Genomic DNA, 23,254 nt, shown 5'->3' with positions numbered 1-23,254 from the left:
TGATTTGGTAGGGCAGCAGAGATGAATAATAGTAAGTTGTAATACCTGTTTTGTTGCAGTGGTGGTTTAACAGTGCAAACATTTATCTTTAGGAGAAATTCCAGATGCCGCTTTTATTCATGCGGCTAGGAAAAAGCGTCAAATGGCTCGTGAACTTGGAGACTTTACCCCCGTTGACAGTGAACCAGGTAAAGGCCGCCTTGTTCGAGAAGATGAAAATGATGCCAGTGATGATGAAGATGATGACGAGAAGAGGAGGATAGTTTTTGCAGTGAAGGAAAAATCCCAAAGGCAAAAGATTGCTGAGGAAATAGGTAAAACCCTTTTAGAAGGACAGCTGATAAACATTCACCCTGTTTTCACTGCAAGTGCTCCCATTCAACATTTTTAAACAATGTGTTTTTCAAACAGGCATGAATCTGGAGTTGTGTTCCATTTGTAAGGAAAAGTACTGCATAATGGAATCTGCGTATAAAACTTTGAGCCCAAACTATGTTCCTGTGCTTAGAAACACACAGCTCTACTGAGTCTGGTAGAAACTTATGCTAAGGATCAATTAGTATTGTTCCTGTACTTTGTTTTTTAAGTAGCATATAGTTGTGCAAAGAAAAACATTTGCTCTTTGGTATAGCATTCTTCTTGCTGACAAGCAGGTAAAATAACCTTTTGGAAAAGAAGAATTTGTAAGATATATAAAATTTTAACATGAGAGGGCTTTACCAGCAGTTAATTGCAAATTTACCCATTGGATTTTTTAAGTGGAACCTCTGTCATAATAATTCACAGGCTAGTGTCCTTAATTCCTCCTGAAGAGGAAAGGAGGATGCACTGAGATCTTTCCACCGAAGCATGGTCTCTCAGGTTTTTGAACTCATGGCCCTTACTATGAATAAATTATCTTCTTTTTGTTACCTGTTTCACTCGTATTTAGGTATTGAAGGAAGCGACGATGAAGCACTGGTGGCAGGGGAGCAAGATGAAGAACTCAGTAGATGGGAGCAAGAACAGATAAGGAAAGGAATCAACATACCTCAGGCATGTATTTTGTTGTGAACTCTTTTTTGTTTGTTTCCGCGTGTGTTGGCAAAATCCATTACAAACAAATAGCTTACAGAAGGCTGTTTTATCTGAGAAGTTCAGCGTGTAACTTCCGATATTCTTTAAAGAGAAAAGAGAGGTAAGATTTTAAGTATCCAGTGGTATCTGTTTCATTAGTGTCTCTGTTCTGAGTAGATACTGGTTGATTGTGGTGCTGTTAACCAGCATTTCTTTGCAGCCTAAAACACAGCTAGAATAATGCCACTTTGAAGAGACCTCTGTTCTTGTTTATCACGGCATTTGTAGAGTCTGTGTAAACAGGGTGTGTTTCTTTGCTGTTTTTGTATCTTGTGTCGCAGCACAGAGTTGGAATTTGTAGCAGGTTGCACCATATGTTGTCTGTGCATTCATAGTGAAGTTGCCACTCAGTTGAAGAGGATAGTTTAAAAAAAAAAATTCAGCAAAATCACAACCAAACATGCTGACTCTGAGAACCTGTGTCATTCTATTAAATAGAATATCAAAATTTATTCCATTAAATAGAATAGCAAAATTTTAGTATAGTTCCAAACACTTGGTAATTGTAGGAGTTACAGGTTGGTTAACATTGTCATTTAACAACTTGTTATAAGTGTAAATACTTAGAATGATAATGATACCAAGAGTTTGTCCATTTAAGAAGGGGCTTCTGAGGGAATTTTTCTTCTTTCTTAAGTGTTGGAAGTTCTACATGTAAATCCACTTGATAATTACATGTACCTGCCTCCGTTTTTCCACTTTATAACATTTGAGATGTGGAAAAAAACCAAGTTTCTCCTTTCTTTAGAAAGTCTAATATGGTACATCTGCATTTCTTCTTCCATTAGGTTCAACCAAGTCAGCCTGCTGAAGTGAATAATCTGTACTACCAGAACACTTACCAGACACTGTCTTATGGTTCATCATATGGCATTCCATACACTTATGCTGCGTATGGATCATCGGAAACCAAGTCTCAAAAAACAGATAATACAGTTCCTTTCAAAACTCCCAGTAATGAGATGACTCCTGTTACTATTGATTTGGTAAAGAAACAGCTTAAAGACAGGTAGGACAGACCATCTTTTTAGACTTAAAGACCTGTTCCCTAGCTTTCTGTTCCTCAGGCGTCTTTTAGTCTTGGTGAGCAAACACAGAGTTTCATCGCTGGAAAAGTACTGACTGGCACATCCATTAAAAAAAAAAAAGGGAAACAAAAAAAGCTCAAAGTGAAGATGACATTGACACTTTGTTTGAAAATCTCCTTGGATTGCTTCTCTGGAAGTGAAGCTTTAAATATGAGGCCATTGATCTTGTTGAAGACAGGTCTGAGTTGCATCTTCTGGACACTGCACAGTCTTATAGTCAAGAATTGAAAGGCCAGTGAGGTGTTTAGCTTGTCAAGTTGCATTCTTTTAAAGTGAGAATCAGATTTCCCCCCCCATAGTAGATAAAGAATTAAAATTTTAGCGTATACAGGGGTTTTTTTGGTTTAAACACTATAATTGCTTATCAGGTACGCAAAAAGTCCTACTGAATGAACAACCCAGTTGCAGTGAGAAATCATTTGTAATGAAAAACTTGCACTGTAGATGTCTTCAGAATTGGTTTGTATGCCCCTTGTAGTGTTACAGCTTTTGACAGTGAATCAAGTTAGTAGAGGAATAAGACTGCTTTGTATAAGCTATAGGTCTTCCCCGCCTCGCCATGAAACCTTTCCTCCCAGTTTTACTGTAGGGCCAGCACTACTCTGAGCGCTGTCAACTCCTGTAAAAATTTGTGGGAGTGGGCAGTGCAATGCACTCGGCATAGTCTAGCAAATTTATGTAGAGAGGGGAGAAAGTGACGAATGAAGGTTAGAGAATATGTCTTTGAGTATTTCCCATATATAGACTTGGTACTTGCGCTGTCTGTTTAATATCTCAACGGTCTGAAATATACAGACTTGTGGATGTAAATTTGCTATTTATCCGTTGCCCTTCAGGTTGGACTCTATGAAAGAATTGCACAAAGCTAATCGGCAGCAATATGAGAAGCATCAGCAAAGCCGAGAGGACTCTACCAAGGCAATTGAAAGATTAGAAGGGTCTTCTGGGGGTATTGGTGAACAGTATAAGTTTTTGCAAGAAATGCGAGGGTATGTCCAAGACTTGCTTGAGTGTTTCAGTGAAAAGGTAAGGATGCCAAAACATTCATCTTTTTTCAAAAAAAAAAAAAAAAAAAAGGGACTCTTAGTACATGCCAAACACCACATCTCCCTCTGTTTTTGAAAAAAGTCCCCTGAGAAAATATTCTTCTAAAGGTTTGGTTATTTGAGGGTTGAAAAGATAACCAACTTAGTATGATGAAAAGTTATCAGGAACCTATCTTTCACAGTGTGAGATATCACTGACTTTAGATTGCCTAAAACCACTTTTAGATTATATGTCTTTAGGATTTTGGTAGATATTCTGGCATTTCAACTGTACTCAGATGCTGCTTTTTACTTGTGTTGGTATCAGGTTAACAAAAATAAGGGCTGAATTACAACATTGCTAGTTTCTGGAGTGCTTTATGGACACAGTAACAAAGATTTGTATTTTGTGTGTTGTTACAAACTTCTTCCTGCCAGGCAGTTTCACTTACTTGGTTTAAAACTTGCTCTAGTGTCTGAAGGAGAAAAGTCTTAAAACTAGTATAGTTGTCTGAAGATAACCAAACTTAAAAATATACTTCTTTTCTGTAGTGTGACACTTTTGTATATGTCTAACTTGAAAACTTAATTTTTTTCTATGTTATTCATTATGTTTTAATTAATTACTTTGTTGTAACTGTAACAGGAGCTCCTGAATATATATATATATATTTATAAATATATATTTCACACAAAGAGGAGCTATAAAATTAAGTTAGCAGTACATAGGCTATTTCTTCATTGCCTTCTGACCTGAATACAATAGTATAGTATCTTCTTAATACGTTAGCTGTCAGAATTACTTGAGTCATTGAAGCTACTGCTTACCTAGCTTGTTAGGTGTGGGAGAGGAATATAAAAGTGTTCTGGCCGCTAATTGGTTAGACGTTAATTACCCAGCATTAGTGATAGTGGGAGAGTCCCATCTTCAGTCCTGTCAGTTGAAGAACAGCTATGTCATGAACAAACCCAGGAAGCATGGACCAGTTAATTCACCCAGCTAATTGATTAGTTACAATCGATACTGTTGACTGGAGAAGCAGTATTCCTGAGTCTGTATTGGCATTAGCTGGTGAGGGATAGTAAAGGTACTTTCCTTCGCAGCTCTGTCAGTGCTGGTTGCCCAGGTGCCTAAATTTCTACTTAAAGATTACTTTTTATATTCTTTCTCTGAGATCAATTTGTATTTCAGAAGACAAGTTAAATACCTATATCTCTATTCAGTATTTGCTTTCTAAGGACCTCTTGTTAAATTTCTTTTGTGGTAACTATAAGCCATGTCTGGAGGTTCTCTTTGATAGCCCCTGCTGTCTTGTTCAAATATTGTCTTGAAACAAAATGTTTTAGAATGCACTGTTCCAAGTATAAACCAAGCCTCTCAGTCTCCCAGATTCTGTATAAACCAGGAAAGCTTACTGTTAAATAATAGTGTAACAATTTCGTTTCAGTTTGTAGGAAGGTTATTGACCTATCTAGCTACACTAGTAAATAAATCAATTCCAGCTGTTATGCAGCAAATTAGCTGCTGATAATTTAACAAACAGGCTCGTTAAAGTTGCTTTCTTACAATATACCTTTGCTTTCCTGGCAGTTGGTCTTTTAAGGATCCTACACCTGGACACCTTCCTCCACCTTCCACCCTCCCCATAGCCCACCTGCCATGCCAGTCCATTGAACTTTTCGGATGTGAATTTTATCATCTTATGCTTCTTAGGGGCATTCACACAGTTTTGCTGTTTTCAGTTGAGGCTGCTGCAGTACCTGGATGTGCAATGAGTTGCAAAATTAGGAGGGGACATGGTCAGTTTAACAGAAGTATTTCATTTATTATGATCTCCTATATATTCCTCAGTTCTTTGCCCAAATAATCTGTTTTGGAATTCATTACTTGCAGCATGACAAAAGTACTATCCAGTTCAAAACTTGTGGCTCACAGGACACTGCAGGGTTTTCTAAAAAGTGGACGGGGGGAAGGGCACAAAATAAAGTAATAAAATCAGTATCAGTTTTTATTTAAATGAAATAATGAAATGCAGCAGGACAGTAAATTCTTCTTATCTTTTGCGTGTAGAGATAAATTACCTTCAGCTTTTTTGTAGAACCTGTGGCCCTGACTTCTTCATATTTAAAGTGTGTGTTTATAATATGTATTGTATGTACTTGTTATGATTATACATAAGCATATAAAATATGTATCCATAAATGTAGTAACGATACTCTGTGTGTGTGTATACACACACACACACATACACACATGAACACATATCCTAAATATATGTAAAGCTAGGTCCCTCATCCTTTCAATTATGATGCTTTGATGTTTTGTCTTTATTTTATTAGGACTAGTCATGGTTATTAGTCAAATTCACATTGGTACTGATCTGAATGAGAAAGTGGTTTGCTGAAGAAGCACTAATGGGTTCACAGTATACTTGTCCACTCCAAAAGAAGTGCATTCCTCTACAGTTTTCTTGTATGTCTATTGACTTAGTTTTGGAGAACAAAAAATATCATCATAAATTAGGCTTTCTCCTCCTACCGTCTTATTTCTGCACCTCTTCACCACGTTCAACCCTTCGTGACCCCCAATCAAGCAAAACCATTTTGTTTGTATTCTGTTTTGAAGAGATTCTGAATGTTAGAGACTCTTTGCTCATTGGTAAGGTGCGCTGGAGAGTACAATGAGGCAGCTATTATGCAAATTTTAGAAAACAAGCAATAGAAATGTCAAATCCTCTATGATTTCTTTTTTCCCCCCATAAATTATAAAACCAGTGGAGCGGAAGATGCTTGCATGACGTCCTTCACAAGTAATCACTGTCAAAATTATGCTTTCTGAGAAGGCTAGAAAGTGGTAACGATGTCTTCACATTTTGAATGTAGGAATACGCAAGGGATACAGAAAGATTAAATTGTTCCAAGTGTATCTTTGACAGCACAGTTAGATGAACCGTTATTTTACCTGCAAAAGCAAATTATCAAAACACGATCTGTGTGTGTCAGAGAGGGGTACTGTAGGTTAAAATTATCCTTGTCATCTAAATGTTAAGAGAGCTTTCCACTTTTCCTCTTGTGCTGTTTACAGTGAAAGTGAAGAAGAAAAAAACCCAAAACAAAACACTGACTTTAAGGTATTGACTAAGTGGAACACAATGAATGAGGGCTGTAACTTTGTAGTAGTCAGTGAAATTCAGTCATTCATCAATCACAGTATTGACTGTAGAAGAATAACGGCTTCTAAATCTCTTGTATTTCAAATGGTAAATATTTTGAGTGGATTCATATATCTGAATACATAGCTGGAGGTTTTTTAATCCTGGGGCAATTATAGAAAGAACCTGTAGGGATGCTTTGAAAAATTTTCATTTAACTTTTCACTTTTAGAATTCCCTTTACACACTTAAGAGAAGAAGCTATATTTTCTATGGTAAACTGCAGTAAAACTAGTATTTTTTTAATTATTATTTCTGTTTTCAAAATTGTCTTAAATTCCAAATACACACCTCCAGCACTGGGATATTCCCCCCTCCTATTTCTCTCTACTCTGTTTTCTTCAAAAGAAAGTCGTACGTATTTTGAGTTGGTGCAGAGTTGCTTTCATTTTAATCCCTGTAGCTCAGTTTGTACCACAAAGAGCTAATACTTCTTTCCTTCTAATACCTCCTGTGATGTGTGTGTCATTCTGAGATAGCTGAAATGGCCGTGTAGCTATAATCTCATCATCTTATATTTTACTGGAGGAGATTCTTTAATAGGTGCTGAGTCACATCCTAAATTACATCAGGAAACAATTTCTGATTTTTATCTTTTGTTGTGAAAAAACTTAATCCTGGATGGTAGGCAGCAATGAAATATTTGAGCTAAAAGGCTGGAAGACCATGGACTAAGCATATGTCTCAGAGGTAAGGAGGATATGACTTAAGTGTTCATACCAAAAGGACTTGCCTTTCCAAATTAAGAGATTGTGAAAAGTTCTGGTTTGCATTTGAATATTTGTAATAATCTAATTTTAACTTGTCCCTGGAAATGAATTTTTGCAAAAGTGAGCAGTTAATCTGCTATTTAATGTCAGGAAATTCCTAGTTGTTAAACGTCATCTATTTTTGTTATAGTTGCTACTGAAATTTAGCCTACTTAAAAAACAAAAAAACAACAACAACAAAACCAACCCACAAAGTGGCAGGTCTGATCTGACTTAAGTCTGTATTGTTCAAAGGTTATACTTAATGCATAACTCACACATGGTACAATTTTAATTTTAATGATAGGCTAGAGTAGCATTTTACTGATTTGAATTACCTGTTGCATAGCATGCTTATGCAGTGTTTTATTGCATTTCAGTAATAATATTTCAGCATATGGTAATAAAAGTTATAGCAAAACAATACCTGCTGGCTTCAGAAGGTTAGATTCATGCTTTTTTTTTTCACTGTATAGAGTCAGGTTATTTTCTCATTGAAGTATAGAATACTACTACATTATTGTTTAAAGATAGAGAGGAAACAATGAGGTCTGAGAATTGTAAGCACTGTAACACAATACGTAATGCACTTGGTAGAGAAAGTGAGTACTTGAAATAGCATTTCATGCTCTCAAACGTTTGTCTTACTGTGTAGACTCATTTAATGAACAGAAGTTACTTTCAGAATGCTATTGCTACGGTTGAAAGCTGTCAGTGTGGTTAAATGCATGCATTTTCTTCATGTTGAAATATTTACTGGTCCAAATGATGCAAATGGGTAAAAGGAAAGAGTTTGTGCTGCTAGAAGTACAGTGACAGCATTATGCTTCGGAATAGTATGGTACCCCAGAAACTAAGCACCTGAAGAATTTGATATTACGTAGTGTGTTGTATTTTTACAGGTGCCTCTGATTAACGAACTTGAATCTGCAATGCACCAGCTGTACAAACAGCGAGCTTCCCGCCTTGTCCAAAGACGACAAGATGATATTAAAGATGAATCTTCGGAGTTTTCAAGCCATTCAAGTCAGTCCATCTTGAAGGTTTTTATTATTCATTAAACAACCTTGTTTACTTAGTATGGCTTAATTTATATGTAAATGTTTAAAGTATGACTGTCTTAAAGTTTATCCTTACTCTTGAGACAGGTAGAAGCAAGTTTAGATAAAAGTTCTGTAATCTGTTTTGGTTTAAACTCAAAGCCACTCTAACTCTGACTTCATCGCTCCTTTCTGTTGCTCTTAACTATATTTTCTCTTTCCTAGCCCTGAAAATGTGTGTGTGGTGGTAGTGGTAGCATGTGACTCCCGATTTTCTTCTTATGTCAGGATTTTTTTTCTTTTTTTTTTTAACCTCCTTGAATCTATAAATTTCCTGTAACATCTACAGTTACCTCTGTACAAAGCCATGAAGCACTGGACTAGAGTTGACTTCTGTCTAATGCTCTGTTTTGTAGGCAGCATAAGTATTTCATTTCAGACACTTAACTGGTAAAGTTAAAGAACTGGAAGAGACTTGTGTCATTGTTAAAAATCAGACTTATACAAAGTGACCCTATATGAAATACAGCTTAAAATTAGCCAGTTAAAATACCTGCTTACTGTGAGTGTGTGGATGGGGGATTCTCATTGAGGGGTTTTCTTGTGGCAATTACTCTTCAGTATGTGTGTTAACTTGGATGGAAATACGCGTTCCTTAGAGGAGGTTTTATGCAGCATGTTAAACGATGGGTAAAAGGTCATATTATTAGTAGTTGCCTTTCTGCTTTGGAGAGGTTCCCATTTTTAAAAATGGCTTTCTTGTCTGTCCTATTGCTGGCCTAAAATCCTATAATAACAGTCATTTCCTATTCTGTCACAGTGTGTCTAGAGGTGAAATTTTGTCAATAGCATTAGATAGAACTTACTGAGGGTGATAAAGCGTTAGGGCATCAGAGTTGGTCATCCCTTTACGGAGTGGTTAGCATATGTATTCTCTTTAGGACTTTATTTGGAGCCCCAGGCACCACAGGTAGGCCACGCAGTTTTACCATGAAAATGCTGTTGTGAGAACTAGAAACCTAATGTGCTAGAAACATATTTCCTAAAAGAAGCTCAGATTGGGTTATTTTAGACTGGAATTTAATGGTGATGTGGGAGTAGTTGTCATTGTCAAGTCTGGGTTTGAGAGAGAGATCTTATTCAGTATCTGGGAGTCTTGAGAATGAATTTCACTGTGTTTAGAAATAGTTCAGTTCTGTCCCTCAGATTATCACAGAAACTAGGAATTCATGCCAGCCTTTGCTTTGATGTGTTTTGCGGACACAGGCAATCTGCTTTTCTTCATGTGGTGTCAGAACACTAAAGGGCTAGAAGTGAATTGAAGTTTGTCTGCCAACTTTGGTTTACTTCTGCGTAAAGACAAGTAGCTCACCTTCAAATAACATTTTAAAAAACTGGACAAATGATGGCTTCATCTGTATGTTAAGGCTCTTGGGTAGTTCTGGTATAGAATTGGAATACTGACATAGATCATTATCATTAATGTTTTTAATGATGGATTTGTCAATAGATTTAGTTAGAACGTGTAAATTTACTCTTGAAATTTGGGTAGGTTTTTGTTTAAATTTTGATTTTTATATTTTAGTGGGTGAACTTGAGCACTGGCTAACCTTCAATCCACTTTTAAAAATTTACCTGAAAAGGATGAACTGGAAATACTCTTGGGTCTGCCTTCTGGTTGCTGGTCAGCTTCACTGGTTAGCTGTGTTGGTTTCTATAATCAGGAACATCTGTAATGAATCACAGCTTAAAAAGAGGAGGAAAGATGAGTTATTTTCCTGTAGATTTTGATGTGTTTTAAACTTCAGGCTATCTAAAGCCTATAAACTTAGAAAACACTATGACTAGAACTTTGAAATATCATTTATTCCTGCTCGGGTCACTCTTCTCTGCCTTTCTTTTTGTTCATTTTGTTTTCAAAAGATACATGGTGAACATGTTTATGTAAGGAGTGTTTTTTGTCTTGGAAGATTCAATTTAAGCAATTTCTATTAAAACTGTTGACTTTTGTATAGTTGGGCACTGTTGTGAGAGGGACAAGAGTGAAGTATGGTGAAAACTATTTGACATTTAAGTGGAGATTTTTCCAAACTCCACTACTTCCTCTTTTAACCTCTACACTTGTGAATTCAGCCTTCTGGGTGCACCTTTTTGAACATGTCAACTTTCTACTTCAAATTACACTTAGTTTAAAGTAGGTAAAAGGCTCTGATGAAACTGCCTACAGCACATTTATATAATCATAGATAAGCATTTTAATTTTCACCAATGTAATTTTACAGATAAAGCACTGATGGCACCAAATCTTGAATCTTTTGGACGAGACAGAGTGATCTATCAAGAACAAGTAAAGCGTCGGACTGCAGAAAGAGAGGCTAGAAGGTAAAGTACTGAGATTTCTTGTCCGATAGGAGTCTTTGCTTGCAGAATACAGTTGTCCTGTGTGACGTACTAATGCAACTAGTCATTTTGTTGTGCTAGTTGCACTAGCAGCGTTTGCTCCTTTCCTTCAAAGGGAAGAAAACACTTAAGCTGGTCTGCTGGGCAGGGGTATTCTTGTGTATCCCAAATTACCATACAAGCATACAAAAACAAGGCACCATTACATGATACTGATTTAAAATCACTAAAAGAAAGTATGGTAAACTCCTCCTGTATCTATATGGTCTCTGTTGGTTTCTCTTCCTTCCATCGTTTGATGCAGCAACATAGTAGAATGCTTGGAGGTGGTGAGATAATGAAAGGTTTTTTTTCAACCTGGATTTCCTTGCATTAAAAGTTATGACAAGCTTAGGCAGTTCATTGTATAGGGGGGAAAAATAATAGCTTGTTTATACTGCTGATCCTTTTTAGAGCTCGTCGTAGACAAGCGAGAGAGCAAACTGGGAAGATGGCAGATCACCTTGAAGGCCTTTCCAGCGATGATGAGGAAACTTCAACGGATATTACAAACTTCAACATGGAACGAGGTTAGAAAAGCTACTGAAGCTTCATGTAACAGAATATAGAAAATTTGACAGAAGAAAAATAAAATTGATCCAAATGCAGTCCTGTCCGTATATTTCATTGTATTTTGGAGAAAGTTAAGGCACTGTTCCTTGCTGGATTATCAATGTGACCAAAACTCTCACCAACCTGTTGTGCAGCTTGCAGCTAACTAAATACCCTGTCCTTAGTGAGATTCTATTTATTTAATTCAAGCATTCTTTTGCTGGCAAGCAGTAAGCTTTTTTATCTTTAGTGGATACTAAGTCTTCCTTCTAATTTGTAACGTGGTTTATCATTCTTCAAATATCTGTTTTACTTGTGAATTTCTGAACACCTCAGTGCTTTAGAAACCTTTTTTTTTGGCTTGATAGGAAGTATTTTCTGGAGTTTTGCATAAGCATCTAGAAATGCAATGACAAAAGTTTTGTAGACTCTTGTTACAGCCTGACAAACTTTGCAGATGACAGAAAACAAATGTTGAATGCAAACATTGCAGAAAGATCTTGTGGTACTGACTTGATTTGAAATTCATCTGTAGTTTTATGATGGTTCGTTCAAAGTAACTATTATGCAATTATGCATAACCTTAATTATGCAATAAATGGGGTTGTAAGTTAAGCTAATGCTTCTAAAGCACTGGGAGAACTGCAAGAAACCTGAGATTTGGGGATGTATGGATAGCTTGGTGGAACAGTCATCTTTTACAGCAGCAGTTAAAAGGCAAAGAATCCCAGCAGTTACTGTGAAACCAGTAGTGAAGAAAGTAGAACATCACTGTAGTAATCCTGTTACCTTCTCATTTTGAACCTGAGTACAATTATCATTGTCTCTGATTAGAGAGAATTTAATCAGATTAGAAGAAACATGGAGAAGGGGAGCAGCAAAGATCACATACACAGAATGCTTATGTTGTATGTGAGGAGGGATTAAAGATTTGGACTCTTCAGCCAGGAGAACAAGGTTGACTTTTCACAGTATGAGAGCTAGGGGGCATGAAATGAAGTGATGGGATAGATTTAAACAAGTCACTTCCCACAGAGAGTCTAATAAAAATGCCAAAGTCATTACTGTAGGTGGTTGTGGAGACCCAAAGTATGAACAGATTAAAAAAGCAATTAGATAAACTGTCTAGCAGTTGGATCCTTCAGAAGTGCAAACAGTTTCCATGCCTTTAGTTGCTGGCTGATTTACCAAAATTGTGGATGCAGGGAGAGCTCTTTGATAAACAAAGCAACTGTTCAGGGTTGTTAGGTGCTGTAATTAACTTTGCTAAGTTAAATGATGTAGATTAAAAAATCAGTGTGGCTGAATTGCTCTTTGTAACCTGACGCTTTTATGCGTACAAAAGCCTTTTGTAGGAGTTTCATCAGTTTCTGAGTAAGCATAATATTTCTAAAGCTATTTTTTATCATTTGTAGCTCTCATGTTAGTCCAGAATATAGCAGTGAGCTGTAGGGAACAGGGGGATGCACTCTGGACCTGCTAACCTTATTTATAGCATCTCTTCTTGATCCCAGTGGGAAAATGTGTTTATATGATAAAATCTCATGTTCCCTCAACCCTGTCTCTACCTGTTGAGTCTACTAGTTATATTAGTTGTGTGCAGGTTACTACTGTAACTGAACATTTAAAACTGTGGCTGCAGCAAAAATGACTGATTAAAATGAAACTAACCCTGGGAAGAAGAAAAGATGAAGGGAAAATAATATATAGAGAAAAAGTTTTGGACTGCATAGAATACTGGTACCATAAATACAAAAAAATGTAAGGAAGGTGCTAAGGGATTGTAATGGTTGCCCAGTGCTCACAGCCATGTTACATTCAGCAGTTTAGCACAGTGCCTCCCAGGGTCCGCTCTGTCCGAAGCGCCAATTCAGTTGACTGATCTGAGATCCCCTCCTCTACTTGCACTTGGATGAGCAAAGTTATAGGATAATTTGGGTTGGAAGGGACCTGGCGATCAGCTGTTCCAAACTCTCATGCAGAGCAAGGCCAGCTTTGAAGTTAGATCCGCAGTGGATACCGCCCAATACATTACCAGTCCAATGTCTGGTAACTGAAAATCATTGTGTGAAATGTTTAAAGCAAGACCTGTGATAAAACAGTATATGGAAGAGTACTCCTGCTTATGTTTTTGTTGCTTGTATATTTGAGGCAGAAGTAACAGAACTTTTAAAGGTGATGGTTTTTTGGTTTTGCTTGTAGGAGTTAGCTTATGCCAGTGAGCATCAAAGTCCATCTTGAAAGAGATATTACAGGGAATAGGTGATTAACTTATTACTTGTTTTCTCCCCCACCAGATCGTATATTGAAAGAATCCAGCAAAGTTTTTGAAGATGTTTTGGAAAGCTTTTACTCAATTGATTGTATTAAGTCACAGTTTGAAGCTTGGCGCTCAAAGTACTTTGCTTCTTATAAGGATGCTTATATTGGCCTCTGTTTACCAAAGCTGTTTAACCCTTTAATCAGACTTCAGCTGCTTATCTGGACTCCTTTGGAGGTAAGATCCTCTGCAAACAACTTCTATGTGAGCTTCTATATAGTGGTTCTTTCACACTTTTGCAGAGCAAAGCAAATGCACTTCTTGTAAATGCGTGTTCTAGGCATGAAGTTGAAAATGGGTGTCTCTCTTGGGGTGAAGCTTTTCTGGCGAGTTTCTGGACTGTTGTCCTCTGTGTTCCCAGCAGGCCAGAGTTCAATTCAGCACATGCCTGTGTTTTCTCAGTGAGTGGCGTAGATCAAAAATACATTTTTGCTTCTTAAATAATACATTTAAGTTTTAAAATACTTGAGAGAAAATTGTGATTCTAGACATGATGTTTCTTCAGAAGTGGAGCTAAGAAGCCTGTTTTTATGTTGATTTACAACCTGCATCTCTACATTACACATCTTTCTTTCTCTGACCTTCATATCCTGTAGAACTCTGGCTGGTAATTTCCAAGTCTTCCTCATAGTACTCATTGCCCAGTTATTAGGTAGGGAACATGAGAAATGCAGAACAGCATTGTTGCAGCCCAGTATCCCTGGCACGTGTTCATTGTCCAGCCTGCATATGTGTGCTGATATGGGTAGGCATCAGGACAAACAGTTCAAGTAGCTTTTGACTCCCACTCTATTCTTCCTACCAGTGAAAGCTCTGGTAAGGTATTTCTGCTGCAGTCGGGTGCCTATTTTCACAGTACTGGTAGGAACTTACTATTTTCTGCCATGTTGGCTTTTCTTGAGGAAGGAGAGTGCGTCAAGGCACAGAGTGAGTGCAAGTACGTAAGCTTGGGATTTTGTTGGGGGTTTTTTTGTTTGTTTTGTTTTTAAAAAACAACTAGGCTAATAAGGCAGATTGTTGTCTTCTGTTTCAAATCTTAGCTTATCTACAGCCCTGTCTGCCAATGTGTCAGCCTATCTCACAAATGACTGAATCTCTCCTTTTTCAGAAGCGCTTTTTTTTTTTTTCCCTTAAGTAAGAGGATATTTGTAGACAGGGATCTTCTGCTGCCTCTGCTCTGATTGCTGCAGAGGAAGGGTAGCATGAGTCTTCTTCAGAGAGCATTCAAAGTATTTCATTTGAATAAATGAGGGAAAATCTATGAAAGGTGTCCTCATTAAATTGAAAATTGTTTTTGTACGTTCTCCCTTCCCCCGTGTTATTTCTATGTGAGTTCCCAGGCTGGCAAAACAAAGCTCAAGTTAGTTGGAGACATGGTACAGAATTCTCAAATCTAATTGCTTTCACTACTCTGTGTTACTGGTCCTGGTAGGCATTTTGTTAAGTTAGAAGAATTACAAGGCATTCATAAAAAGAGGTTTTTAATCCAGAAATCATAATTTTATAATGCAGCACCAATTAACTATACTTCTGACTTTTACCCTAATCTGTGGGCATTTATTTGGCTCCGGTGTAATTAGAAGTTAAAATCTGTAGGGCAACAGCTGCCAAAAAAGTCTTACTTCCACCATTTTCACTTTCATGAGACCTAGTGGTTGTGTGGTTGTAGAATGAATTGGTTCATTTGGCTGATTTGTGAGAAATTACCCTTGCTCCCCATCCTCTTGCAGATTTTGGTTGGGTTGTCCGTATACACTAACCTGACCTGTGGCGGCATGATTAGTAGTGTCCAGGCAAAGAGGCAGAACACTTTCTTCACTTTTCAGGAATCAGGCTTGTCTGTGTTTCTGAAGGAAGTAGTGTCACTGTTTCAGAAGTAGGGAAGCCAGAGCAGGTGAAGTAATTTGCCCATCCTTGTGCAAGATTAAGAGACTTTTTGGTTTTGAGGCTGCTGCCATTATCGTTATCATCATTATTATTATTTCCAGTGCAGGTGAGTACCTGACACATAGACAAAAAGGACTAGGGTTTAGAGTTGTTACTGTGCTCAGTTGCTGCTTGCCGTGCCTGCTTAGCACACTTGGTAGACTCTTTTAAAGTAGTTTTGTTCTGTTTTGTGAGTGTATCATACTTGCATATATAATACCCTTTTTAAGTGTTGACTTCAAATCTCTCTTTAGGAATCTAGCCTCAATTTTTTTTTTTTTTTAATTAGGGCAAGTGTCGAGATTTTGAGACTATGTTGTGGTTTGAATCATTGCTGTTTTATGGCTGTGAAGAACAGGAGCAAGTGAAAGATGACGCTGATATTTCGCTATTGCCTACCATTGTAGAGAGAGTTGTTCTTCCTAAATTAACAGGTATAGTCAGAAAGAAAATGGGGGAAAAGGGGTGTGTGTGGAAGCTGATGCTTGTTTGTGCTTTCAGATTTTACTGTTTTGTAAATTATTCCCTGACTGTCTTAGGACCTGCATTTGAGTGTTTGCAAAGTGGAGTAATTCTTTAATCTTTTACAGTGATTTCTGAAAACATATGGGATCCTTTTTCTACAACACAAACATCTAGAATGGTAGCAATTGTACAGAAACTAGTAGATGGATATCCTTCAGTGGTGAATGCAGAAAACAAAAATACACAGGTAAGTTGTTTTTTCTTAAATATCTTGCATAAGTTAAGGAATTTGAATGTATTTTTAATATACTGTATTGGAGAACACAGCACGCTTAGTGAGAGGCAAGAAAGAGAATTTTGCAATTATTTAATGCTCTGCAGCCTAGTTACAGAGAGTCAAGTATGGTGATAAATTAGGAGGAGGAACTCAGTGAAGTCTCCCCAAAATAGATGCTAGAGATAAAAAGAGATACCAAATGTACTGAGACTTGTTGGTCTGCAGTTTTAAGGTTCAGCTCAAGTAGTCAGGCTTTTCTTTTTTAGATCTTTGTAACATTTTCCAATGTATTGCCTTAAAATCTGATTGTTTTACTTATCTTCTGTGAATACAAGAAGCAGTGTCATGAGTTCAGGTGCCGTAGCTAATGCAATGTATGCATTGCCTTTAGAATAACGGGAGATAGGCCAAAGTGCATGTGTATGGGGAAGTTAGCAGAAGATTAAAAATTACAAAAGCCTTTACTTCACAGAAGCTAATTGTGTAGCCAAGCTTAACCATAAAGTAATTCCATTGCCTTCAGTTTTTATTGAAAATGTCAAATTTTAGCTCTGTTCATTATTGTAGGCTTCTCTAAGCCTATTTATTTGTGTGCTTAAGTATGTGTGCCTTTTACTGTTAGGGTCACAAATGTTCTTTGTTGCTTTGAAAATCAATTTCTGGGTGTTTAACTACTAAGCAGTGCTTTGGATGCTTTTTTTTTTAAAAAAAACGTATCTGTTTCAGATGCTTTTAAAGGCATTGTTGCTAAGAATGAGGAGAACACTAGATGATGATGTATTCATGCCCTTATACCCAAAAAAGTAAGTTTGCTTTTAACTATGGTATTAGACCTTTATTAGGAAGTTGGTGTCTTTTGTCTGTAGTTAACAGGGTTTTTTCCCAGTATGGTTCGCTGATTGGATACAGGAGATCTTTCATTATCATGCTGTGAGGATTTAGCAAAGACAAGCAGGATGGAAGGGAATATTTATATAAATGAACTGTGTGTGGGAAGGAGGAAGCCAGCAAACTCCAGACAGAGGTGGTCTTGGTTGCTCATTAAAGAAATCTCTTACTTTCCAGCATCTTAGAAAACAAGAACTCTGGTCCATATTTGTTTTTCCAACGTCAGTTTTGGTCCTCTGTTAAGGTAAGTCAGTAAATGCATCTGGTAAATCTTTGGTCTAGACAGTGTAGCAATAAAATCCTCTTCAAATCTGTGGAAAATGATAGACGGAAATTGCTTTAACTTTGAAAGAACTGCAAATTAGGATTCTTAGTTTTTGATAATGCACTATGCCCTCTTCAAAAGATTGCCAAGTGAAAGCACCATCATTAAACTTGTATGTCGTGGGTTTACGTAGCATGCTCAACCCATTTTTTTAATGTCATTGTGCTTGTCAGAATAAAATATGCTGCTTTTATTTCACTTACATGAGAATGAGGGAGCTTGGTTTGTTGGTTTGGGTTTTTTGTGTGTAGTGTGAGAAAATAACTTGGCCTCTTTTGGGAAGCTCACTGCTATTTGTAAAGTATAACAGCATTTGTAATCATAGTTTAATTGAAACAATAGAGTGTGAAAGAAAAAGTCTCTATGTTCGGAATGTGCAATATAGAGTCTACAAAGGCCTGTAAGAAGCTATGACTGTTGTAGTTTATTTCCAATAAAAGGCTGTGAAGAAAATTAACTCCCAGCTAAAGAGGAAAATAAAGTATGATACCCATGTTGATTGAACTGCTGATCTCCATGACCATGCAAACAGAACTCTTATCTCGAATTTTCTGTTTAAATTGCAGCAGTGAGGGATACTGTATTCTGAATAGGTTTGCAATCACTTCATTTACTTAAAATATTTGGCACTGAATCCTTTCACTTTGAAGTAATAGTCAGCTTCTTAAATGCTGTCTAGGGCAAAAAATGCACAAAGGTCATTTATTAAACTGCTATTGTTAAAAGCAAAACAGATAGCCTATTTAGGGCTTGTGTCTCTTAAGAGTGAAGTTGCCTGCTTCTGGCAATACCTGTATCAGAGCTTGGGCAGTTTAGAAGCATGCATGCTGTTACCACTGTTTTATTTTAGGGAAGCATTAAAAATACAGCGCTCTTGCGCTAGCAAGTCAGTTATAGCATCACAGACGAGCAGAAATAGAAGCTGGGAAGGCAAGCACTCATTTACTGTTTCGTGATGATCTGCCTCAACAGTAAACTGCTGGCTGTGTCTGTTTGTACAAGGCTGGCAGCAGTTCCTCCACAGGCCAGTGGGGAATAACAGTTGCACAGCTGGCTCAGCCAGCACTCCCCCGTGACGTTTTCTGTGTCTCTTTTGTCACCGTGCCTTGGAAATAAGGGTATGTTGACAGTGTAGCTGGGGATTTCGTTGACAAAGGGGGCTGTGAATTTGCCCCCTGTGTGGCATATGCTAGGCCTCACTTGACTTGACATTGACATCAAATTTTGAGAACAAGATGGCTTAAAACTTTTTTTTTTTCTGATTTCTTGTGCAAAACAGGAGCAAAGTTGTGGCGGGGGTGGTCGTATGAGAATTCATAACACTCTAAGCTGGTACTTTATGGATTCTGAATAGTTAACAGAGGGTGCATTTCCATTGCTTACCTTGGCCGTGCTGTTGCATTTGAAGAGGTTCTAGAGTGTTTGAGCAACTTCCTGGTTTCACTACATTTTTACATACTTATTTTCTCTGTTGTATTCTCAGTTACTAGGAAACTTTCTCCAGTGGTATGGAATCCTTTCAAACAAAACTCTCCAAGAACTGTCAATAGATGGGCTGCTCAATAGATACATTCTTATGGCTTTTCAGAACTCTGAGTATGGAGAGGACAGCATTAAGAAAGCTCAAAGTGTAAGTAGAATCAAAGAATGTTTAAAATCACTTCATATTTGTGAGTTAAGGAAAAATGTAGGTAAAACTTGGTTACCTATAAAATCTTGGCTTTGATAGATCAATATTGTAATGTCAGTGGAAAAAATAGATATTTTTTTTTTTTAATACAAAAACTAAATAAGCAAGCTTCTCTGACTCATACCTGTAGACAGTTTTACGTATGGTGTAGGTTTCAGTGTTTTACTGCTTGAATTTTGGATCTTCTGCCTCCCCGCTCCCCCAAGTTTCGCACAGTTGGACCTTGTCACTGCAATCTTACCTGCCGGACTTTGCAAATCATGTTAGATAGCTTTTAAAATCTTTTTACATTTTGTTTAACTTTCTTTTTCCTGTTATGTCTAGGTAATTACTTGCTTTCCTAAACAGTGGTTCACTAATCTAAAAGGAGACAAAACTATTTCTCAGTTAGAAAACTTCTGTAGATACCTTGTTCATCTGGCTGATACAATTTATAGAAACAGCATTGGTTGCTCTGATGTAGAGAAGAGAAATGCAAGGTAACTTATTTCGAGTTAATGCAATTCTTGCGCTTTGTGTTATTTTGCTGATGCATGCAAACATGGGTGACTATCTCCATACTGCTGCATGTCTTTTGAAACAGTTTTGAATTCAAACTTAAAAAACACTGTGGTATGGTAGATGGGGAGATTTTTAAGGTGTCTGAAAACAGCAACTGCTGGAAATCCTGAAACATTCATAGCGCGTTTTGCACTGCCGCTTAGTGTCCCTGATACTGGCAAATTTTGCGGTTACTGGTTTTGGACTGTTCCACCCTGTGAGCCTGTTGCAGATTCCTGCGTAATGGCTTCTAAATTACAAATTGTGCTTTTGTATTACCATACAAAAGTTCTGGCTTTATTTACACAACAAACTTGATGAACCTGTTCTCCCCTAGATCAAAGAGTCATTTCACTTGTACCTGATAACCAGCATAATTAAAAGTTCGGATTAGATACATCAATGTTACTGCTGGCCAAGTAACCTGAAATGCTATGGGTGTGTTGTTTTAAGTGATGATAAACTTAAAAATGAAATTGTTGCACTGATGCACAGGAATAGAACAAGACTGGAAGGTTGTTCATTCCTGTGCTGTTGTATGAGGAGGAGAGGTTTCCAGGTCAACAGTTCAGTTGTTCCAGCAAACCCGAAACTTGGAAAGACGAACCCTTGCTACCTGCATTAGTCATTCTTGATAATTGAACTTGCTTGAGCCATTGTTGAGTTACTCTTCAATTACTGAGGCGCTCTGGGGAATTAGATCCTTCTCTCTTTTTTGATCTTATGCATAGCACCAAAACATAGACACAGACATTTCCCTTAAACTGTAGCAGAAAAATCTTGGTTTAGAGGTGAGGGGGTTTTTTTCTGGTGTCAATTTTTTTTATAGATACCATGTTGGGTTATTAGACACTTTTCTGTCCTTAGAGTTGCTTTTGGCTGTGGCATATGAGTCATCTCATTTTCAGAGAACACCAAGCTTTGTGCCACACTGAGTTGTGCTCAGACAACTTTTTATCCACTCTCATGTTATGCCTCAGAACTTTGTGCCCAAAGTATGATAGCAGTGTCACGTACCAATTTAAATTTCCCCATGATTCAAATTCAAAGTAGACTTGCTACTCCATCCTTTTTAAAACCAAAATGACTAGCCTAGCATGATACTGGAATTGAAGTGAAGGAGTTGAGAGAGAATCCAGTAGAGATTAAACTTGCTCTCTTTTGGTAGCCTGTTTCTAAATTTGAAAGAACTTTATTTACCAGCTGAAATAATACCTTGGTAAAACTTTGTATTGGAAGAGAAACATCCAATTAATCCTTTGCCCCTATTAAGAAGATAAAATAAGTCTGCAGGAGAAATATTACTACTTAGAACTGAAGAATGAAATATCTTTTTATATAAAACCCAGTACAGTCGTTTCAAGCAAAACTGCATTAATTTCTGTGGCGAGGAGGTATATCTTTACCTATGGCCATTGGTGCTAGTTTTCCAAACGTTGGATGCTTTTTCACAGATCAGCTAGGTTCATTTTTAAGATTAATTTTGAATTTCTCGTGGTTTCTGTGAGACTAGTCTAAATTTCATGTCCATCCACTTAGTAAGATACCAAAATTGTTCTTGACATCTGAAGAAGTACAGTCCTCCTAGCAGTTTGTTCACTCTAGGCTTCCTAGATTGACCTGAATTGTAATGCATTTCATTGGCAGCGAGCTTCTTACCTTTTCAAGGAATGCATTAAAGCATACTTGCTGCCTTGATTTTATTTTTGGGGGTTTTTTTGGCTTACCCATTAGTTACCAAGAGAGCTGTGACTCATTGCACAGTATTATAAGCAATCCAAGACTTTTTCTTGAGATTATACTGCATCTAGTATTAAACCATATTGTATGATTAATTCCTATTCCCAAAATAAATTTTTTCAATTTCAGTACAAAGCTGATAACCAACTTATTTTATCAGACTAAGCAAGTGAAGGAGGAGATGATGTGAAGTTATCAGAAACTGATTTGCTATACGGATTCATAATGTCGTCTTCTGTTGAAATATTAATACTTGTACATGATTGTTCCATTCCTGTATTGACTTCTCCTTCCTCTTTTTTTAGGGAGCACATAAAGCAGATCATAAAGCTGCTAGCAAGTATCCGAGCACTGGATCATGCTGTGACAGTTGCGAATGATCACAACGTAAAAGAGTTAAAGATTTTAATAGAAGGAAAATAAGACTTTTCCAACAACTCATTTTGAGCTTTAAAACCATTCCTGATGTGTAATTTATGTACATATGTAAAGTTTCTTAAACTGTAAAGTATTGATCTTTGTTTTAATACAAAGTGCATTCTTATATACAGCATCCTTAAAAAAAATTTACTTCTTTGGAAACAAAAATGGAATCCCAAGTTTGTCATCTTTCCAGAAATCAGATTTTCCTTAAAGTTTTTCAAAGTCTTGTTTACAAAAATACTTTGTACCCATGATTAGTAGTCATCTGCTCCTGTTAATTGTTCCATGGTTAACTGGAATGTGTATAATATACTAGTGTAATACAATGTATGCATATATTTATACCACCATGTTGCTTTCACACTGGATATAGATATCTTGTACTATTGGAATAAGCTTTTCATTTGCTAAAAAAATACTTATTTTGACAATAAAATGATCATATTATTGGTCAAAAGGGCTGGCAGAACATTCAAATATGTGAAAGTCATCTGAGCTACAGTGTGGAGACAGTTCCAAATGGAACCTGACCTTTAAAAAGCAGCTGTGCTGCGCTCAAATTGGAATAGCTAAAAAATTGCTTGCATTCAGAATATGGAACTCTTAAGACTGTTCTTAGAAACAAAACAGAAAGGAAAAACCAAATCAATGCTTAATTATTTTTTCTTTAATACAGGCATACACTGAGAACTTGTGATTATTGTGCAAGTATAAATGACAGCACATCCTAAGCCCCCAAGTGATAGTTTACCCATGAACTCTGGACTCTCGTTCCTTGTGCAAGTTGGTTAAATTCACTGTTTGTGTCTTCTTTTTTTTTTTTTTTTTTTTTTGGTAACTTCATACATTGAACCTGTTTCTTCTGATTGGTATGGCTAAAGCTGTCAAGCAAAATGAAGGTGAAGAAAACTTTATATCCTATGATTTGAAGTATTAATACTGTAGTAAATATTCAAATGTTACACTTCCCACTAAACGCCATCTAAGAATTAGTCTTGCTAAAAAGCATTTAATTCAAATATAAATTACAAAGAAAACACTTTAAAAATCTGGTGGTTTACATCGGAACACTAGTGACTTGATCTTGGGGTCCAAGGCATAGGAACAGCTGTAGTAGCCTTGGATTAAGAGCTATTTCCAGGTGTGCCCTACTCTTTTGGGGAAATGTAGCAATAAATTGGCATACTGAATAACATAAGAAATCATTGTATTTTATGCTCATGTCATGTGGTATAAATGAGTATATTAAAAATGTACAATTTGTAACATGCACACTTCATTTGGACACTGAACAATTGTTTTTCTGAACTGTTGGGATTGATGGAGTACATTCAGAAATATCTGCTTTTAAAAATTGTTTCAATAAACTTGTCTGTCAAGGAGCTTTTGCAGTGCAACTTTGTAAGCTTTATTCCTTTAGGAAGGCAGTAAAGGAAATG

General features: G+C 36.9%; 1 protein-coding gene across 1 annotated transcript in view; it reads left to right on the top strand.

Annotated features, from left to right (window-relative positions):
- The window catches only part of PAXBP1 (PAX3 and PAX7 binding protein 1), a 28,663-nt gene extending 5,471 nt beyond the window's left edge, over positions 1 to 23,192 (top strand). The window contains exons 4-18 of the mRNA XM_054813470.1: positions 93 to 314; positions 932 to 1,035; positions 1,905 to 2,125; positions 3,041 to 3,230; positions 8,093 to 8,216; positions 10,513 to 10,612; positions 11,084 to 11,199; positions 13,519 to 13,718; positions 15,757 to 15,901; positions 16,058 to 16,179; positions 16,936 to 17,012; positions 17,275 to 17,341; positions 18,906 to 19,052; positions 19,437 to 19,591; positions 21,698 to 23,192. Of these exons, the coding sequence (XP_054669445.1) occupies positions 93 to 314; positions 932 to 1,035; positions 1,905 to 2,125; positions 3,041 to 3,230; positions 8,093 to 8,216; positions 10,513 to 10,612; positions 11,084 to 11,199; positions 13,519 to 13,718; positions 15,757 to 15,901; positions 16,058 to 16,179; positions 16,936 to 17,012; positions 17,275 to 17,341; positions 18,906 to 19,052; positions 19,437 to 19,591; positions 21,698 to 21,815 (2,108 nt within the window). The 3' untranslated portion in view covers positions 21,816 to 23,192. The remainder of the gene's footprint in view (positions 1 to 92; positions 315 to 931; positions 1,036 to 1,904; positions 2,126 to 3,040; positions 3,231 to 8,092; positions 8,217 to 10,512; positions 10,613 to 11,083; positions 11,200 to 13,518; positions 13,719 to 15,756; positions 15,902 to 16,057; positions 16,180 to 16,935; positions 17,013 to 17,274; positions 17,342 to 18,905; positions 19,053 to 19,436; positions 19,592 to 21,697) is intronic.
- Positions 23,193 to 23,254: the final 62 nt, after the last annotated feature.

This window comes from Grus americana, chromosome 1 (genome assembly GCF_028858705.1).
Source record: "Grus americana isolate bGruAme1 chromosome 1, bGruAme1.mat, whole genome shotgun sequence".
NCBI classification, from domain to species: domain Eukaryota; kingdom Metazoa; phylum Chordata; class Aves; order Gruiformes; family Gruidae; genus Grus; species Grus americana.
The sequence above is the reverse complement of the archived record's forward strand: the minus strand, read 5'-3'. Positions and strand labels throughout refer to the sequence as shown.